Raw genomic sequence first — 20,041 nt, forward strand, 5'->3', positions numbered from 1 at the left:
CTTTCTAGAGGGCTCCCAAGTCACACTTCCAGGCTTCACCATGCAACCATGCAAAATCGTTCCTTTCCAAATGATGGATTTGCTGGGGGCAGTGGCAGTGAGGACTGAGCGAGTTGTCCACTCCTGTGCTTCTTGGATCCAGGGCTATATTAGAGACCAACAACTATCATAAACTAACATCGCAGGCATTGGCAACACTACTGATAAGAAAAGAGTCCTTCCTCAATGAACCTTGCTTAACGAACCTTATTAAAGGCACCATTTCAAACATGAAAGGCTTAAACGTGGAGAAGGAAATGTTTCAGCTCATCTGGGAGGAGAAGTCCAGTTATTTTTTGATGCTGCTTGTGTCCAAAGCACCTCCTGATGCACAGGCGGCACAACTGCATCAAGGACAGCGGCCCTGGAGAAAAAGCCAGGGAAGAGGTTACACATGCAGCTTTATTGCCCAAAAATTGTAAAGCTGAAACAGGAGCTGGGCATCACCACTCCCTCCACCTCCTGCAACCCATCTCACCCTGGGGATGCATGGCCCCCAGAACATTCAGCAGTGAAAAGCCAGACCTGCACCCACCCAAGGACATCAGCCTACCTGCAATCCCATTCAAGCCTAGTCACTCTCTGTAATTACATGACTGCAATTAGCATTAACAGCATCCGTCTTTCTCTTTTAAGCTGCATGAGTGAGAGGTGGTTTGTGTTGCCTGAGCAGAACAGATGATCGATGCTTCCTTCGAAGTCCTTCCTCCTCTCACTCCCCCAGTGAGATCCAAGCTTCCAGCCCACTGCTTTCTTAAGGCTTATTTCGTAACAGTGACAAACACATAGGAAAAGTAATACTATATAATCCTTTATTCAAACCTTCTAGATTAACTGGTCCCATGCTGATAAATACAACCCCTGCTGAAGAATCTGTGGTGCTTTTTTAAAATCTAAGTATAACTGCATTATATGCTTATTTGGGTCACCAGAGAGCTGAAATGTTAGTGCTGGTGGAGAAGTGCAGTGGGAAGGAATGAGGACTGAAGCACAAACGTAGTGAGGTGGCTGCTTTAATCAGCTTTTGAGACTTCCCTTGTGCAGGACACCACATTTCCAGCAGCTCTGCAAGGCTGAAAGCTGCGGCAGTGTCGGAAGGGCTGTGCAAAGGGCTGCACCATTCTGCCAGAAGCCAGCAGCTGAGTCTGCTTGCTTCCCTTATGCTTGGGTACAAATCACGGCAAGCCGATATGGGGCAAGCTAAACTGACTATTACAGTATCACACTGCAGGTGTATTTGGCCATTCTGATCCCACAGATAAATGCTCTGCCTGTAAACATGCAATTTAAAAAAACCTTCCCTTAAAAAAAACAAAAAAACAAAAAAACCAAAAAAACCAAAAAAACCAAAAAAACCCAAGCCAACAAAAAACCAAAACTTGAAGACTTATCAAAGCACAAGCAGTGTCACTACATTGAAAAATATTTCGCAAGCGCAAGCATACTCTTCAAAAACACAGTGCATTTTTTGATCATTAGCTAATTCTTCCACCCACACGTAGGACTCTCCCTGCAATGCAAGCAGGGCATGTGGTGGTCCGGCAGCACAGTGAAGTCCTGGACAGGGAGACCACCACATGTAGTCCTAGACCTGCTCTGGGCTAGTCCTAGGGCAACTGAGTTGATACCCTCACCAACTCATTTCTGGTGGCAAAACACGTTCCCTCCAGCCTGCCCCAGCCGTGGGCGTGGGGCTGCTGCCCCCCCAGCATCTGCGGTGTGGGGGGAGAGGAGCCATGTGTGGAAGTGGGGCAGGAGAGCAGCAGCTCAGCCATGCCGGTCCTGAGGGGCCGTGGGGCTGGCGGGGTGACCCTGATCCCCTCAGCACACTTCCAAACCTCGGTGTGAAGCCAGAGGGGTAACGTTTGCACCTCTCTCCCAGGTTGCAACCCTGCAGGCAGCCAAAGTAGTTAGACGTCAGCTGTCCATCAGGCGTGACCCTACTCAGAGAATGGCATGTCGGAGAACATCAGAACACTATTCAGCAGCAAAATGCCCTCAGGGCATTTATCATTTCTGATTTTGATTGCTGAATTTCACTTAGAAAAGTTCCTTACTGTCTGAGCTGTCAGCTCAGCCTGAGCAGCGTTTCTCGGGCCGGCTCCACAGGGTGTGCCTGAAATATTTTTCTATCATCTCAAATAAACAAGACACACACAGCGCCACGGGAGTCAGGAGTCTTAACGCAGCAGGAACTGGAGCTCAAAAAGATCACAGCTCTGTGCACCATAGATTAGACTATAAACCAAACATCAGTTGGTCATACAGAACATGCACAGCACACTTGTTTCCACGCCATTATTTTCATGTTACTTTTTCAAGCAGGGCCTGATTCATCACTTTGTTATTCCAGTTTTACCTTGGTGTAAATCTTTTCACGACAACAATCACATCAACATGTAATTGGCATAATAGAGTCATGGACCACACCATCAGCAATTTTTTTTAAAATAACAAAAATCCAGATAATTTAGTAATGTGTATAGCTTCCTGACTGAATGAGAACATGTAAAGAAGAACATAAGTACACCAAAAAGTAGAGACCTTATTCTAATTTTCCATAAGAATGGCAAGTAAAATTTCTCTCTATAATTCATTAAACTATTCATAATCAATAAAATAAAATGACCTGGAACTATTTCAATTACATGTACAAAATAAGCACTTCCTAAAGCTTAAGCTTACAGTTTGATACTGCTGGTTTATTCAGAACATAATGTTGGCCTTTAAAAAACCCAAGTGTATAAATGTATGTACACATATATACATATATTCATTATATCATTCCTTAATCCCCACCAAAAAACCCTAATATCGAGTTTTCATTTTAAAGATACTTTTGCACCTACAAAAGGACTTGGCCCAATAATAAAAGTAAAGGGCAAAGAACTAGAAGATCAGTCATTCGACACACTTTTTTTTTTCCAGTGTCACATGCATTAAAAATTTTCTGGTTGCAATTTTGCATTTATGCTGAGACCAGTATCTGGCATGCACCTGACCGTCAGTGTACTATGTAACCAAAGATCCCAGTCCTAGCTCTCACTAGCTAGCCTCAACTCCCATCAGAGATGATTTGCTGCCTGTGTTTGTCCACACACTTCAGATAACGCTCCTGGGTCTACTCCCGACTCAGACACAAGGGGATTGAGAGACTCCCACTGACTTCAGTGCTTTAGGTAACCAGGGAAAGCTAATTTCTAAGGAGCCTTTTGCTTGTTTTTTCACCCAAAACTCTATTTCACATTATATTGCAAGCTCCATATGATTGCTCCCCAATGCAGTAGATTCACAACCTGGAGGTTGAAAGATGGGTTATTGTTGTAACTCATCATGTGCACCACTATATTCCGATACTAGAAAATATCGTGTCCATATGTCAGCGAATGGAGGACAGCTTAGTTAGTCTCAGTTTTATAGTGCTAGTATCATGGAATAGCACAGCCTTTTGCAGCAATTTGTGTGTTTTTTCCCTAACGAATCCTGAATGCATGAATAAAACAAGAGCTAAGGGGCACCTTCTTTCTGCAGGAACAGTCGTCCCACAGGACTGCCGGGTGGGACCAGCTCCATTGGTCTCTTGTTTTCAGCGTTCTTCACCCAAATGTCTGCTCCAAAGTCAAGTAGCAGCGTCACCAACTCCGCACTGCAATTCCTGGCGGCCGCGTGCAGAGGGGAGTCCAGGTCCTTGCCGCTGTTCACATTTGCTCCTGAACACCAAGAGAAGACAAAGAATAACGACAAAGAATAGTGACTATACAGTATCCTATTTCCATTTCCTGCACTAGCTGCTATTTCCATGAATAATCTGAAAATGCTGTAGCTTCCACGGAGAGGTGGATTTCCTTACACTGGAGCTTGGTACTACTATTTGCACACGCATAACTCACACTGGTTGACAAGGAGTGTGGTTGTGACTGAGAAAATGATCCCAGAGGAGCAGTGTGTGAGGAAGTCCCTCATCTCAGCCCAGGAATATCTTGAAGCAGGACAAAGGTGTAGTTCCACCTATGGCCCACCTTTGCTTCCCATCCCAGTGCCCCATTCCCTTCTCTGTACAGAAGGCTTAAGCCAGTGGGATTTCCAAATACTAAAGTGTCTGCTGGGGAAAAAATGTGAAGGTGGAAAATTTCTAGAGGCCTTTGGTAGAGGAGGATATAATCAAGCACCCTGATGAGTATTCCCCCATCCGTTATCCTGGGGTAACGGCTCCTAGAACACCCTGAGAAGGGTAAGCTACAGAACTAATTCAGAACTATTTTCAGCAAAAAACCAAAATGGCAGAAAACAAAAAATAATAGCCAAACATTTAATATTTAATTTGTATTTGATTTCTTCCAAAAAAGATCACTGTGCTAAATAGTGACCTACCTAAAAGGTGATCTGCCTGATATTTGCTGTTTTTTTCCAAAGCAGCCCTGTTGGTCCACCGTTTTTGTACTAGCTAGGTGGCTACTTTAGGTTATATGGCCCCTTTGGTTAGAAGAGTTGCACAACTGTAGCTAACAAGAAATGATCTTGTATAATTTATCCAAGTGCTTAGACTTCTAGCTAGGTTTGTTTGATGCAAAATATACAGTGCTGAATGTTTTTCTGGTTGGAAATGTTTCAAACTAACTCAGTGGGAATTAAAAGGTTTGCAGAAATACTGTGTAAAAATGATTGAGTCAATGGGTTTGGGTAAAGAGAGAGGAAAAGAAAAAGGAAATTTTTTCCTGTCCACTTCAAATAACTGCAGCATCATACACATAGAGACACTGGAAAGGACGGTGTTTGTTCCAGGCACCATTGGCCGTGGGAAATCCAGGGCCACTCATCATTTTATTGGGAGCTGTAAAGCTGGGTTCCTGGGTCAAGAAGACCCTGATGACCCTGCTACCCCATTTAACCCAGGGTTGCCATTAAGAGAGAAACATCTCCAGGCCCCAGACCAGGAGCTCCTCTAAATCTTTGATGCAAAGAGAATCCGAACACAGATGTTGCAGAAAATGAAAGTACACCATCCTTTCTTTTTTTTTTTTTTTACCTGACTCAAGTAGCTTCTTGGCACAGTTCACTTGCTGGTTCTCACAAGCTACATAAAGCGGAGTACCCAGATGCTTGATGTTGTGATCTATATTTACCCCATGGGATGCGAGGAATTTGACACATTGCACGTGACCTTAAAGGGATGAAGGAAGAGTCAACTCACAGAGATCAGGCAGTTTTTCAGGAAATTCTCTATTGCAGTGGTGTAAATTGGCGAAGATTCAATGTTTTGTCAAGAGATGGTAGTCTAATACTTCCATCCATTCCAGTGTTTCCAACCTGGAAAACAGGAGCTGCAAACTCACGGTTATCAGAACAGCCTAAAGCCCTCGCATTTTATGACTCATTTCAGATGCCTACCAAAGATGAGACAAATCATGCTGTGTTTCTCTCCACTGCTTTTGAAGATAGTCGGACTACTCCCTCAGATGTCCACTTCGTGAGTGGCTGATTTGGACAACACATCCCCTTCCAGGTGTCACCACATGGACTCGGAGGCCCTGAGAGCTGAGCCGAGCTGCCCTCCATGAGCACCAGGGGTGGGAAGAACTGCACCACCCACGATGAGAACAACTGGGAAGGTATTTCATATGACCCAAACAAAGAAAATGAACTTCTTTATCTCTCTCTTCCATTTCAGCACGCTGCTAGTAACATGGAAAAGAGAGCTGATGCTGCAGGGTTACCTCTCTTCGCAGCTTCATGGATGGGGGATGCCAAGTCACAGGGCGGGTGTAGGCTGGCTCCGTGCTGCAGCAATAAATTCAAGCAAGCCACGCTGCCACTGACACAAGCGCTGAACAACGGAGTGTGCCAGTCAACAGTAACTCCATTTACCTGGGGAAAAATAACACAGCCAGGCTTTTTTTTTTTTTTTAATCTTCTCTGTATTTCAAAACTGATGAAACTTATTCAGTTTCTCAACAGAAAATAGGGTTCTCAATACTTTTTATTTGATTCATTGCAAAAACTGCCTACTGCTTCTGAAGATTACAACTTTTTATTAAAAAGATCATAAAAAAATCTTCTTTAAAAATTGCCCCCAAGTCTCTTTTCCTGCAAAAGAATGTTTAACCTGTGCCACTCCAGGGTGTCTCAGGAGTTACCAAGTAACCAAGTTAAATGTGTGCCCATTTCTCAGTTATCTCAGCTGAAACACACCTGCCCATAGCTGTCTCCTGAAATAGTCCATTTTTAGCTGAAATTGTGCAGCCCTCTCCTTTTTTTTAAATTTTAAACAGAAAGGTAATATACATATAATGAGTTCATTTTCTTATTCACTATAATTTAGAAATTAGCTTGTAAACTAGAGGCCACTAGACACACCCACTTCACCATTTTACTTACATGTTGTTTCCATTTTCTTCCCATTTTATCATGAACTGATCCTAACAGTCCCACATCTCTACTTAAGACTCTGCATATTGTCACCAATGAGATTAGCACGTGCAGAAAATAAAATACACCCTTAGCTGCTGTAGGATTATAAACCCTTTGCAAGAGGAACTTCTCCTTATTCTTTCAGTAAATGATGAGAACATTGCACCTTCATCTAAAAAACAATAACAACTGTTGTTTATTTCTGTGCTTTCTGGATTGCTTTATTAAGAAGTGCATTTTATAATAGATGTACCTTAAGTAGAGCTGAGTACAGAGTGTAAATCACAGGGATATGCTGACATGAAATAGTACAGCACCTAGCATTAAAATGTGATAATACATCACACTAACACTAGAGACAATGGTCTGTCCATCATGTACTCACCTGAGCACCATGTTTTAATAGGACACTGGCACAAGCAGCATGACCCCCTAGGCAGGCTTCATGGAGAGGAGACACCTGGTCTGCTGTAACAACATTAACATCACTTCCCTGATGAAATAATGGAAAATATCATTACAACCTACTGCCGAAACCCCCATACAAACAAACAAAAAAACTTCAGACCTTCCTCAACTGCCTGGAGTTACTCATCTCAATAGGTAAGCAGAGAAAGAGGCTGTGATGCTTTGGTTGCCGTAGATACTGGCACAGCATACCAGAGGTCACGGTTTCTGCACACTGCTAATTGTCGCAGAAAGCTGTAGGCAGTGGACTGTCCAACGGGACAATACAGACATCCTTTTAGGAACTCCGCATGATTTTATTCCTACTACACCAGAAAAGGCAAAATCTAAAATTTAAAAAAAAGGTGAAAAATTGCTACTGGAGTTCTTGGCAGGGTTGTGACTGCTTAGGCCTTCTGACCTCCTGCCCACTGAGTCTGCAGTTGTTTGACTAGATTGAATCCTGAAATGCTTTTGAGGTGTTTTCTGCCCTTTGCAGTTAGGCACACTCCGAAGGAAATCCAGCCCCTTCCTTAGAAACCATTGGGCTGATTCTACAGGTTCTTTTGTTTCTAGCAGTCCTGGTGCTCCAGAAGGTTAAACTGGAAGAGTCCCCAGTACCCCTTTCCTTTCCATCAACTCCTCCACAGGCTAAATCCAAGAATTTTGAAGAAACAGAGCAGTGAGGTTCAGAAATTGCTTCTCCTTAGCCCTGCCCTTCTGCAGTGGGAGTAGGGGTCCTGGATACCCTCAGGCACTTCAGAAGTAGATGTGTGGGTGGCTGAATTGAATCCTCAACCAGAGCCCTGCCTGGGTCTCGAGCTGCTCTGACCCAGGGCACCAAACACTGCTCATGGGCACAGGAGCTGCAGAAAGAATCCCCTAGCTTCCCGGAGATCCCAGCGACCAGGGTCCCATCACCTGCACCAGAATTAAAGTATGATGCAGGATATTTCAATACAACATTGGCTTAGTGCACAGAGCTTGTGCTAGGCAAGGAACAACTTGTAGGAAAAAAAAAAAAAGTCTCGTAGAGGGCACCAAACACTGCTCATGGGCACAGGAGCTGCAGAAAGAATCCCCTAGCTTCCCGGAGATCCCAGCGACCAGGGTCCCATCACCTGCACCAGAATTAAAGTATGATGCAGGATATTTCAATACAACATTGGCTTAGTGCACAGAGCTTGTGCTAGGCAAGGAACAACTTGTAGGAAAAAAAAAAAAAGTCTCGTAGAAAAAAAAGATTTCACTGCATTCTGGTTAACGTGATTTTCTCACCCTGGAGGTTTCATGGTAAAGCACAGACTGCATTCAATCAGTGAATAAACCCAGCAGAGATCATATCAACCCAGTGGAGGGTACCTGTTTGATGAGTTTCTTCAGAGCAAGCAGACGCCCGTGGATAGAAGCATCGTGTAAAGGAGACCAGTCTGAAACAAAGTCTGTATAAAGAGAAAGACAGCGAAGAGGCTAACAACTCAATGGACTGTTTCATCAGTGTACTTCATTTCAACTTCATGACCCCAGCAAACCTCTCTTCTTGTATTTTATTACTTGAGCTGCCAAGCTTTCCTTGGAGCAGCTGCCGGGAGGGAGACAGACAGGCGAACAGATCCTCTCTGGGTGTGTTTTTAACTCACCCCGTGTTGGCGCTGAGCACCTGTGCTCCCCTTCAGAAGACAAGACAGGGATTTGCAGAACATCACCTTTTTCTGACTCAGTTTGTCCCTCACTTTGAATTATTTCCAGTGCCTTCATTTTCACAAGCTCATTACACTTTACCAATTAGCTCAAAAGGACTACATTTTGAAGGGGGTATGGCTGCTCAGTCGTTTACCTCTGCTTACAGCTGGGCTAGAGTCAACAATACCTAGTAAGAGAAAGTATCAAAGTACAAGGAGATAAATTGTGTTACCTGTTGATTTTGCCTTTCAGTTTTCCATGTTTGGTGTTAGCCTGTGCAGCGATGCATTTTAAGTAATAGTTTTGTTGAAGCCACAAAGTGAGGTACAGCGTGTATATACCATACAAATATTGATAGAAGGGGATCTTCAGTATTACAGATTTTATGGCTGAGAGCCAGCTAACAACAATAATCCCTCTGGGAGACATTTATCTCTTTCAGCATTCATTGCCTCAAAACCCAGTGTCTGGTCGACATCAGTGGCCCAGGTTCCCCCCGTGGGAAGGAAGAAAAGCATTTCCAGAGGGCATTTCACACAACTTCTTTGGGAAACACGTTTTGCTGCTCTCTGGAGATGTCCCACTCTCTTCCACTAACTACAGAGAAAACCCCAACGAGCGACTTGGACGAGTTGCTGAGGTTTTCAGGGACTATACTAGACCACATGCACGGAACACGATGCTTAACAGTGAGAAGTCCACCTTCAGCAACAAACCCTAACAAGCCACCATAATTCTTCAAAATAATTTTTACAGATTAGCTGATGATGTCAGTGCTTATACAAGATCCACAGAACTTGTCCCTGGTATGAACATGCATGGGAGAGCTGAATCTCTCATGACAAATGCCCTGTCTCTTCTGGCTATGCCATGGTGTGCTGAAATGGAGCGATAACCAATTGCCTCTCATGACGAATGCCCTGTCTCTTCTGGCTATGCCACGGTGTGCTGAAATGGAGCGATAACCAATTGTGTCAGCCACCTCCCAGCCTGTGGGGCTATTGCTCTCTCACCTTCAAGCATGCTCAGTAAAGGACATCAAGTTTAAACAAGACAAGGTCCAGTACAGCAAGACTTACAATGGATTTGTGACCGAAAAATTCTACACTAAGTAAATCATGACCTGAAGGTGGTGGCATCTGAAATGTGTTGTTTATCACACACAGAAGATCTTTGCCTACATAACTATGTTAGGTAGGGGGGTGACTTTATGCCGGCATAGTGACCGCAAAAGGTCTGCTGTAGATTTATAGATATTCTTGCAAGACTTTTATGACTGTGCCGTACATTTGTCTAGTGTCATGCATATAGGCAAAAGGATATTTCTGCTACTGCAATGCACCGTTTTTGAGCCACTTGATATCCATCACAATGCTTATCTGCACAGCACACTTTTGCAAACATGTACGTATTGCATCTTACCATCTCTGAACAATGGCTCATTGATGGACTAAACCAGGATAAATTTTAGTGTTTCCCTTTGTGGACACCAAAAATGCGGGTCTCCGTAACAAGCAGCTAGTCAAATTGGTCATAGTCACACACACATCACAAGAGAGAATCCAACTGGTCCCTGTGATAGTTCTTATTTGAACGAAGTAATTAAAAAAAAAAAGTCACAGAATAATCAAGATTTCACCTTCTCTTGCGAGAATCCTTCCCTAACAATGCTCCAGCATACTCCTGGTTCACAGGACAATCCCAGTGCCACCCTCGAAATAACCTCAGGGTGGATTTGAAGCCTGAAGGGGACTGAACTTGTGGAACAAGGCCCTTAGGAACAGGGGTCTCATCAGGGATGGCTGGACAAGCAGCTGATTCACTGTTTTCACCATTTCTCCTCATTTCCCTGTCTCTGGTTATGACTGCTACTGAGTTAGGGGAAGGGAAAAGAGCGGGGTTTGTATAAAATACTAGATCATTCATTGCTTTATATGTACTTGATCTAAGCTACCGCTGGGTGCCTCTCGGGGCAGAAAGGAGGTTTATTTTGTGTCCATCAGAGACTGACCATGATTAGAGACAGGATGCAGATCTGGTGGCTACAGCTTCTCTTACCTAGCCAGTATATCCTGCTCATAGATGCAGTTAAAAATACTATCAATCAGCTTTGAATTCTGAAGGAGAGATGCCTTGGAGAGCAGGCTGGGAGGGACCATCAGCCCTGGGGCTGTGCATCCTCCGAGCACGGGGCACAGTCTCCTTCCTGCGTTCTCCCCAGGGAGAAAGCTTGGCACCTTAGAATCATAGAATCATAGAATCATTATGGTTGGAAGAGACCTCAAAGATCAAGTCAAACCATCTACCCAATGCCCACTAAACCCACTAAACCATGTCTCGAAGCGTCACATCTAAACGTTTTTTGAACACCTCCAGGGATGGTGACTCCACCACCTCCCTGGGGAGCCCGTTCCAATGCCTAATGACTCTTAAAGTGAAGAAGTTCTTCCTAACATCCAACCTTCTCTTGCTCTTGGCATGCATTTGTTACAGCTGTGGGTTTGGGTCTTTTCCTTCAGATCATAACTCTGTTGCAAGGGAACTGGGAAAGTGTTTGGTGATCTCTTGTCCGTGGCCTATGGACTAGGTGTTTGGTGGACACCTGGAAACCTGCCATCTATTTCACTGCTGCCTGTGACTGTGAGACACTGTCACAGACTGTGCAGACTTGGTAGGTCAATCTGCACTGCCAAGTAAAGAAAGCCAGGAGGATAATTCAGCATTGAGCTTTAAGCAGGTGAAGATGTGAAGGCAAGTCAGTCTGTACAATTTGGCCTCAAAGACAGAATCTCTTTTATTTAGCAGTATAGAAATAGCTAACTAGATGGGACTCCGTGAGTCAAGTGTTCTTTTCCAGTCTTGTATTACTTTCGCTGTGAAAGTCAAAGGGGAAAAAAATGAGAAACTGAGAAGCAACTCTAACTTCACAGGCACAGAAAGGCTCATCAGCTCAGATGTGATTCATATTTGGGAGAAGTCTCAAAATTAGGAGGCCAAAATTAGAACTCCAATACAGCTTTATGGGTGGTACCAAGTACCTGGAATGAACGGAAGAATGAAGTTGGGAAATCTAGGTAATGTACATCAATTACTTTTAAAAGAAAGTTGTATTCTTTTTTATTAGCATCACTTGAGCTCTGGCTGCCTCCTTCTGTGTTCCATGGGCCATATTCTACAACAAACACCCAGTTCCAGTAAGTTAACAAATATCCTTTGGCTTTAGCAAATGGACAGACATTTCCAAAAGCTGTGATTCTGGTCTCATAAGGATAGTCAAATTATGCTACAATTATTAAAGCACAGTATTATCAATTGACTAAAATAGCTTTGCTTTTTAAGTGATGCATGTCAAATGATGCTTATCTGACCATGCTGCTGTTCTTGCTGATCCCGCCTGTATAACCATTGGTTTTGTTTCCAGGCTCTGTAAAAAGCTTTTGATTTTCCCATTTGGAAACTAATGCCATTGCCCAATCTGCGTGAGTTGCAAGGGAAGCATGTTTATAACAATTCTAAAAATCTAGATTGAGGAACAAGTTTTCTGAGCTGCAACTTGATCTTTTTTTGGTCACACAAATACAGGCGGGGTTTTGTGCAATCTACCAAGTTGTTATACCATCGTGTCAGCATTCTGGTGACGAAGAGGGAGGTGTGCGGTCATGCCATCACACTCACATGCAGAATTTATACATTCAATGCTTGCTTGAGAAAAGGTAGGTTTCTACTGAGGCTCTAAAAAGAGCCAGACCATATCATAGTCATCTATGGACTGGCCGTTAGCTTGCAATTTTGCCAAGTCTTAAAGAATTAAAAGATTGACCACATAAGTGTCAAAAATAAATGTCAGCAGAAAATAAAGAGAGGTACGTGCCAACACATCGTAATCCAGCTGGGAAATCTGTACTGAGAAGAACCAAGGCTTTTATCCTAAATGGAAGTGGAGGCCTATGGTAGCTTCACACCAGCCTTGGATACATTGGGAAGAAGGGGTTTAAAGGCCTGTCTGACGACTGATTGCCACGGTGTACTTCCAAATCTGCTGCGATGAACAGCATGGCCCCAAGCTGCCATCTGTCCTGCCCTAGCTCTGTCTGCAGCAAAAAACTTCTGCCCTGAAGCAATCCCGGGGAGGCAACCTCCCTGCAGGGGAGGGTAAATTTTCCCAGTTCCTGCACCCAGGGCATCACCCTCCAGCAAACCATAAAGTTTCTGTTTTCTGCCTGCTCCAGGCTGGGACTCGTGTTTCTCAGCTGGAGAAGGAGGGAGGCTGCAGGGGATGTTGGGGTCCCACTCCCCCCTTCTGCACAGCAAGGGAGGCACACTGTCAGTAATACAAAATATCAGTATTTATACCATACGCAGGCTTTTGATTAAAGCCTAAGCAAACGCCAGTCCTAACTGGCCATGGACTTTTAAAATCCTGAAATAGTAACTTTTAGGAAAGTCTTCAAAATACTTTGCCTATCAGAACTGCCCATGAAGGAGTAAGGCGGGTGTATGTGGGTGGCACAGCTATGTTCACTGTATGTACCACCACAGGAAGAAGGATTTCTGATTGCCAAAAATACGTACAACTGCTCTTTCACATAGGAACGAGACTGTTTATCCAAATTTGAAATTTGTCCATAGGCAAGCTGGGTCAGGCTTCAGCATCTAGACATCCAAAACCCACTGGTTTTCAGTGGCATTGGGTCACCCAGCTCCCCTTTTATCACTGAAAATCGCAGCCAGCCCAGAGGTTACATTAAACCTCTGACCATATTTGATTGCATGGCCATCACTTGGGCATGTGAGGGCTGGCAGGGTGGTGTATTCAGAGGGAGCCTTGTAGCAATAACCACGCAAACCCTGACTGCTCCCTGCGGAAAACGGAGCATTCACAGGACCTTTCTAGAAGAGCGCTCGTTTTTGTGGTAATGGCCAAAAGTATCTTTTTCCAGCTTCTGACCATGGAGGGTGCTGCACACCCTGTCCCTGTCCCCAGCTCACACAGTGCCGCTTGCAAGGGGCTTTGAAATCCTTTCAGTGGAGGTACGCTCTTGCGTACGTATTTGCATACGCATATGCCTATGGCATTATATATGACAGTATTACAAACGGTATTTTTCATATTCTAAGGTTTTCCGCTGAAGTTTGTGATATATGTAGCCTGAGCCAAATAATACACCCTGTCCCTGTCCCCAGCTCACACAGTGCCGCTTGCAAGGGGCTTTGAAATCCTTTCAGTGGAGGTACGCTCTTGCGTACGTATTTGCATACGCATATGCCTATGGCATTATATATGACAGTATTACAAACGGTATTTTTCATATTCTAAGGTTTTCCGCTGAAGTTTGTGATATATGTAGCCTGAGCCAAATAATACATTCACTTTGCTAAGGAGCAGGCAGACACAAGAGGAATGGGCTGAACTCTGATTTTCAAAGGACCAAACGATCTGTGTGCAGCAGCGCGGTGTGTGTCCTCCCTTCCTTCCAGCCTCCATTTTGCTGGAGCCTCTCTCCAGTGTGGACCTGGTTTGATTCACACTGCTAATAACATCATCCCTTCCCTCCCACCCCAGCCTCAGGGGGTACAGATGTGACACGCGTGAGGAGAGGAGACAACACAGCAGATATACTGATCATCTTTGCATTGTGGCTTTAGGGTCTTAATTTTTTGTTTGGTATGAACAGAAGCATCCTGAACAGCCCAGGAAAAGAGTGAGGACAGTGTAAAATCACATTATCTGAATTTCCCTCATTCCCCCTGCACTCGCCATGAGCTGAAGAAGCACCTTCTCAGAAAACAGAGCTACAGGGAACACGTCCAGCTAAACTGCTACATGAAGTTAAATTACTTGTCTTTTGTCACTGTGTCGTATTTTCAATGGCTCTGGGCCAGACAACTGAGCAATGATCAGTGAGGCCATTTATCTAAATACCAGTTCACCGGTGACCACAACAGCATTGGTCACAACTGACCACAATGCCCTGGCCATTGCAGAAGAACCTGCTAGGGCTGGTGGCCCAGCCTGGGCAACAACACCTGAGCCTGCTCAACTGAAAGAAAAAAGAAAAGGAAAAGGATAACGGACAAATGAAAAAGGGAAAAGAAGAAGAAAAAGATGACAAAAAAGAAAGAAAAAGAAAAAAGAAAAGAGTAAAAAGAAAATAATAAGAAGAAAAGAGGAAGGAAAGGAGGAAAGGAGGAAAAAAAGAAGGAAGGGAATGAAAAGAAAGAAAAGAAAAGAGGAACTGAGCCGGTGCTGAGCTTCCAGCTGGCACTAATCTAAGTCAAACATGCTACATTGCAACTCCTTTTTCAGCGTGCTGTGGTTCAAGTGCTGCATTTGCTTCTGCTTTTACGAATTGCAGTACAGAATCAGGCACTCTGTCCTGTGATACACCAAAACAACAAACAAAAATCCGGTATCAAATAGGAGTAGCTTATTAAAATCCCTTTTGAAATGTGAGGGCACGGGGACGTTTTGTGGGACTGACTGTGTCCCTGCCCTGGCAGCAGGACCTGGGGAGCAGCACACCGTCATAGCCCGACCCTGCCCTTTGCCACCGCTGGAAGAGGTGAAGGCTCGTGGCGACGCAGGAGCGTTACTTACCCCTCATCACTGGGTTTGATAGAGATGTTGTAGATGCCTGGTCTCTGGCTCCTTGCAATTTGCTGACATTTTGATTTGTTCCCTCATCATCCATCTCAGCCCCGTCTGCCCAATTTCTATTTTTTCACTTCACGGTCAGTCTCGAGAGTTCAAATTCCATCATCCCCAGCGAGCCCCCAGCAGTGGGAGTGATCTATTACGCAGACTCTGTACACATAAGTCAAACAGACCTTGCAGCAGACCGAGACGTGGTGCCGGCAGCACTTTGTGCAGAAACTTGAGTACCTGGTTTGGGATTTAACGAAACAGCTCCCTGGCTGCCCTGGTAGGCAGCCAACGACCCGGCGAAGCGAGAGATGTGCCTGATGTCACATCCTCCCCAACACGGCGCCCAATCGGGGCGCCCGCCGCCTGTTTTTATCAGGAAGGAAATTCTTAGTTTGCCAAAAAAACGACAGAAAGAGCCAGTTCAACTAGTTGAGCAAACTCTGCCCTGCAGGGGATTTGCAAAGAAAACCCGCAGAGATACGAGTGTGCGTGGATCCGCACCGCTCCCCAGAAAGTTGTTTGCAGGCAACTTTGCCGCGCACCTCCCTGGACGCTGTACGCTGTGCAAAACCTCCCCTCTTATCTGCCGAGCCCTGATGGTATGCAAGCAACGGAGAGCTGAGAGCAGTGATCGCCGCATACCCTACGGATATTGAAACCACATGTCTGGGGAGCTGCGCTTCCCACGGGAGGCCCTGTGTTGTCCGCACGGCGTGGAAATTGCAGCACTGCGCGGGCTTGTTTCCTTCCCGCCCCGTTCAATCGATTTCACTGAGCCACAGTCACACCAGGATTTTCATGTTTGAGCAGTGCCCTTTTATTTGTAAGCAGTTTCTGAGTCTAAAACAAACATCATGAACCTACTAGTGGACAAATGGCAACGTTTTTTGAAGAGGACTTCTGCCTCATTTCTCTGGGTGTATTTGCAAAAATTCTGTTCTCACAGATCATCTCCATTTGCATTTTTTCCTTTCCCAAATCAGTATAATTTACATGCCCAAAATCCTTTTCTGTCCCTGAATATTTGCCCATTTGTGTACAAGTGCAAGTAAGCAGAACTTCCATGCAAAAGTCTAAACTATGTAAATAAAAATTAATTTTTTTTTTTCAATTTTTCTACTAGAACAGAATTTGCATTTGTGTATCTGGAGATACAAAGTTGTTAGTCCTGGGCTAATTCTGATCCTAACTCAGCTGAGTCTAAGCAACTTGGTTTCATTTTTATTCCTATCTGTAACACATGCAAGAGGTCTGAAATCATATTTATGGTTTCTTTGTCCATATCTTTAAAAATAATCAGTTATGTTAAAAGATATAAACAGCAACTAGATGTCATCCACAAACCCTACCAGCAGGGAATCTGTGAAGGTAACCTGGGCACACGCTGATGGACAAGTGCTGCTGAAATACGATGGGGACAGGGCCAGCCCCTTCCAGGGCTCTCCCTGCTGAATGTCGCCTGGCTCCTAGATGCAAGCCAACACTTTGACCTGACTGGAAATTACATTTGTGTCTCAGCCATTTAAATTTCTGCCTTAAAAATATTGTGGGGGGGAAATGTGTAAATGGAGAAAGTGGTATAAATATTGGTTTTGATGATTAACATGTAAAATAAGGAATGGAAAATTTTTTCCTCTTTAGTATTGCTGGAGTTTAGTGGCTAGGTTGCCATATCTTGTGTACGATCGTATCTTTAGCAGCATTAACAAACACGTCAGCAATTCCACCACTAAAAGGAATCAGCACATGCATCCAAATACACAATGATTTGGGTTATAAGTGAAGAAGCATTAGCTAAGAGCTTTAAATTCAAGCATAGTAAGAAGGAGCCTACAAGACAGAAATCCTTTAGTCCCTAGTCACCCACAGACGGGGAGACTTTGGCCATTTGGTCAAGAGACCTGCTGATTGATAGGGTAATCGTTTGAATAGCCTGTTACTGGTTGCACGTATTTTGGTCATGTTGTGTGATATAAACCTCTGCCCGGTCTTTCCGGAGGCTGGTAAGGTTGCACAGAGCACCTAATGGGGCTGATGAGCCTGCAGCCCTGCCCATGGGGATGGACATCCCTACCCTCCATCACCCTTTCTGAAAGGGGGGCCTCTGGGATCCCCCCAGCAGGTTGGCAGCCCACAGGCATACTTTATCCTGGGCTGTTCGTGTCCTGGTCCACGTCTGTTTGTGTCTCATGGAGTGAATAGACATAAGGTTCAGAAAAACAGTTTCTGGTTTGATCGCACTTGTCTTCTGCCAGCACCAGAGAGGCAGAGACTGAGGCGAAGCCACACCAAGTGCAGGATCCAGTTGCCACATCCATTCCTCAGAACTGGGGCTCCTTTCAGGGCTACAGGACTACGCTCTGTAATTTCACTCTTTGGGCATGATTCCTCCTTTGGATCATGATATATTCCCAAACAACTAGACATCTGTCCCTTGGGCTGGTCCTGAAGTCTTTACTTAGTCAGAGCACCTTCAGTTCCTGTGATGATTCCCCCATCTTTGTTCCAGCCTGGAAATGTCTTACATTACAAAACCCTACCTGTCTGCTAACAAACTGGAGAAAAGTGACCCTTACCTGGGATGTAGCCATCTCATTTTTTGGCACAAGTAGAATTTCTTCGGGTCTTGATAGTCTCAGCAACAGTTCTACCCAAAATCAGGCACTCAGCTGGCTCTGGCTCTTTCTGGTAAGAGTATCAGGTAAGAAAACAGGACAGCTAATTACTTCAAACCTACAAAAAGTTCACGGCAGATGGGAGGGTGATAAAAGGCTCATGGGATGGATGTATCTAATCAAGGGACTCTTCTGCTCTGGTGCTTCTCTTCCCCAGTTTCACTGGGGTTAGATGTTCACTGCTCATCTAGCACATTGCGTTGCAATAAGCTCTTCCACCCACAATCATGGGCTGCTTTTCAGACCTTGTTGGAGCTTACCTTTAGAAATTTAACCCATGTGACATATCTTTCCACATTTCAGCCTGTGATGGGAACGGCCAGCACACTTCAGATGTTCTTACAGCCATGGCCTCCCAGGACTTCCCCACGTGGAAAGTTACCAATGCCTTGTCACTACTGCAAAATGCAATTTGTGAGCTTGCACAAAAATCAGCCGGTTATACCTTAAACACTTGTCCTGAGCTGGGGCTTCTGTTGGCTTCCAAAAATGGCCTGCAGAAAGCGACACTGCCAGCTCAACTGCTTGGGCAATAAGGGCAGAGAGAGAAAATGTACCTGGACCTTGCATCTGGTTCTGTTTCTTCCAGCATCCCGCTGACATAGTAGGTGCTCTCATTTTCTTTTGGCAAAGATAATTAGCAAATTACTAAGGTGGATGAAATTACTAGAGTCTCCTGAACAACATACTTGTCTCCCTGCCCCGCTCCTGGAAGATGGCATGTGGTGCTGTGGAGAACAGGGCTTGTGGAATAGCCTACGTCAAGCCCACAGGATCTGAACTGTTCACACTGTTATCTTCAGTCCTAAGAAATCCACACACCCGGTACCAGACAGATTAGCTGCTCAGATCAGGAGCTATCCGTATTTTCTGTCTTGAAAATGCAAAGTTGGGACTGCAATAAGCAGCCATCTACAGCAGTAGTGTGCCTTGGTCGATGTTTCCTTTGCTGTCCCCAAGCACAGCTTGGCTTTTGTTTTGCATGAGGCTGGAAATCCTCTGAAAGAGCTAACGGATGCTGATTCACAATGCTAATATTGTAGAAATAAGAGTTTCCCTTCCTAAGGGATTTTGATCTAAGCACAGTGACAAGTATACAAGCTTGTCCTAGTTACCACCCACCCAGCTTGGCCACTTATCTGAGTAACTGATGTTATGGCAGAAGGGAAACCACCTCTGGAAACTGATGTACAGGGTGTAAGGCTTACCTGAAGATGAAGCATAAAGACCAAAGTGTGTGGTAGGACCGCCTGGCCCTCCCTTTCCCCCATCTATGGGGACATCCCTGGTGCATGGCAGGCTCCGTCCGACCCCTCCCACGGCTGCACCTAACCTGGCGTGTGGACCACTCCACATCAGGTCCCAGGGTCATTCCCCATGTCCCAGACCAGGAACTTCAGAGCCTCCTCGGGACCCTCAAAGGCCCCTTTGGCTGGTGGTGAGGAAGAAAAGGTCCGCATCTGGCCCTCTCCCCGGCAGGGAAGCAGTGGGGGCCAGACCCATGTGCTCCAGCATCCTCCCAGCCTGTGCACCCCCTCAGGCTGCTTGGGGGGGCCAATTCTCCATGCACCAGCTCTCTTCAGAGCAGACCTGGAGGTTTCCTGCAGCTGCAGACCACAAAACAAGAATTCTCTAAATCATTCTCCATCTTGAAAAGGTGAGCAGGTTGCACCCAGATATTATTTTCTCATCACTTCTCTTCATGACACTGGTGTGGCAGGCATCTGAAGATTTGAAGCAATCTCCTTCCTCAGCTTACTGTTTCTTCCGACAGCTAAGTTTGTTAGAGATTTATACTGGTAAAGAGAATTATCCGTTAAAATGTCTCAAGGGTAAGCTTTTTTAGTTGCTATGCCTAAGGCACATCCAAAAAAAAAAAAAAATAAAAGAAAAATCACTAACAAGTGATTTCATGGTCAGTGGCAAAAACATATTTCTTCCCAAGCTGCTGTAAGTGTGAAAAGTCTAGGTATTTCTCATCCATTTACAATGGGTGAGTAGCAGGTAGGGAAATTTTCTGTGTAGAATGAGTCATTTCAGCTCAAAGACTTTAATAAATGTGAAACGAGCTGCTGTCCCCCCACAAACACCAGGAGAGCGGCTGTGGTGGCTTGCTACCGCAGCTGCCGGGCGGTGGGGGGGG

General features: G+C 44.9%; 1 protein-coding gene across 1 annotated transcript; it reads right to left on the reverse strand.

Annotated features, from left to right (window-relative positions):
• Positions 1-223: 223 nt before the first annotated feature.
• Positions 224-15,521, reverse strand: ASB9 (ankyrin repeat and SOCS box containing 9). Its single transcript, XM_009698539.1, has 8 exons — positions 15,461-15,521; positions 15,176-15,315; positions 8,257-8,336; positions 6,833-6,940; positions 5,754-5,904; positions 5,066-5,200; positions 3,558-3,749; positions 224-403 (listed from the first exon to the last, which is right to left on the reverse strand). Exons 2-8 carry the CDS (start codon positions 15,267-15,269, stop codon positions 279-281), a joined length of 885 nt encoding a protein of 294 aa, XP_009696841.1. The 5' UTR covers positions 15,270-15,315; positions 15,461-15,521; the 3' UTR covers positions 224-278.
• Between the last annotated feature and the right edge of the window lie 4,520 nt (positions 15,522-20,041).

The sequence above is a fragment of the Cariama cristata genome, unplaced genomic scaffold, assembly GCF_000690535.1.
Source record: "Cariama cristata isolate BGI_N322 unplaced genomic scaffold, ASM69053v1 scaffold5974, whole genome shotgun sequence".
NCBI classification, from domain to species: Eukaryota; Metazoa; Chordata; class Aves; order Cariamiformes; family Cariamidae; genus Cariama; species Cariama cristata.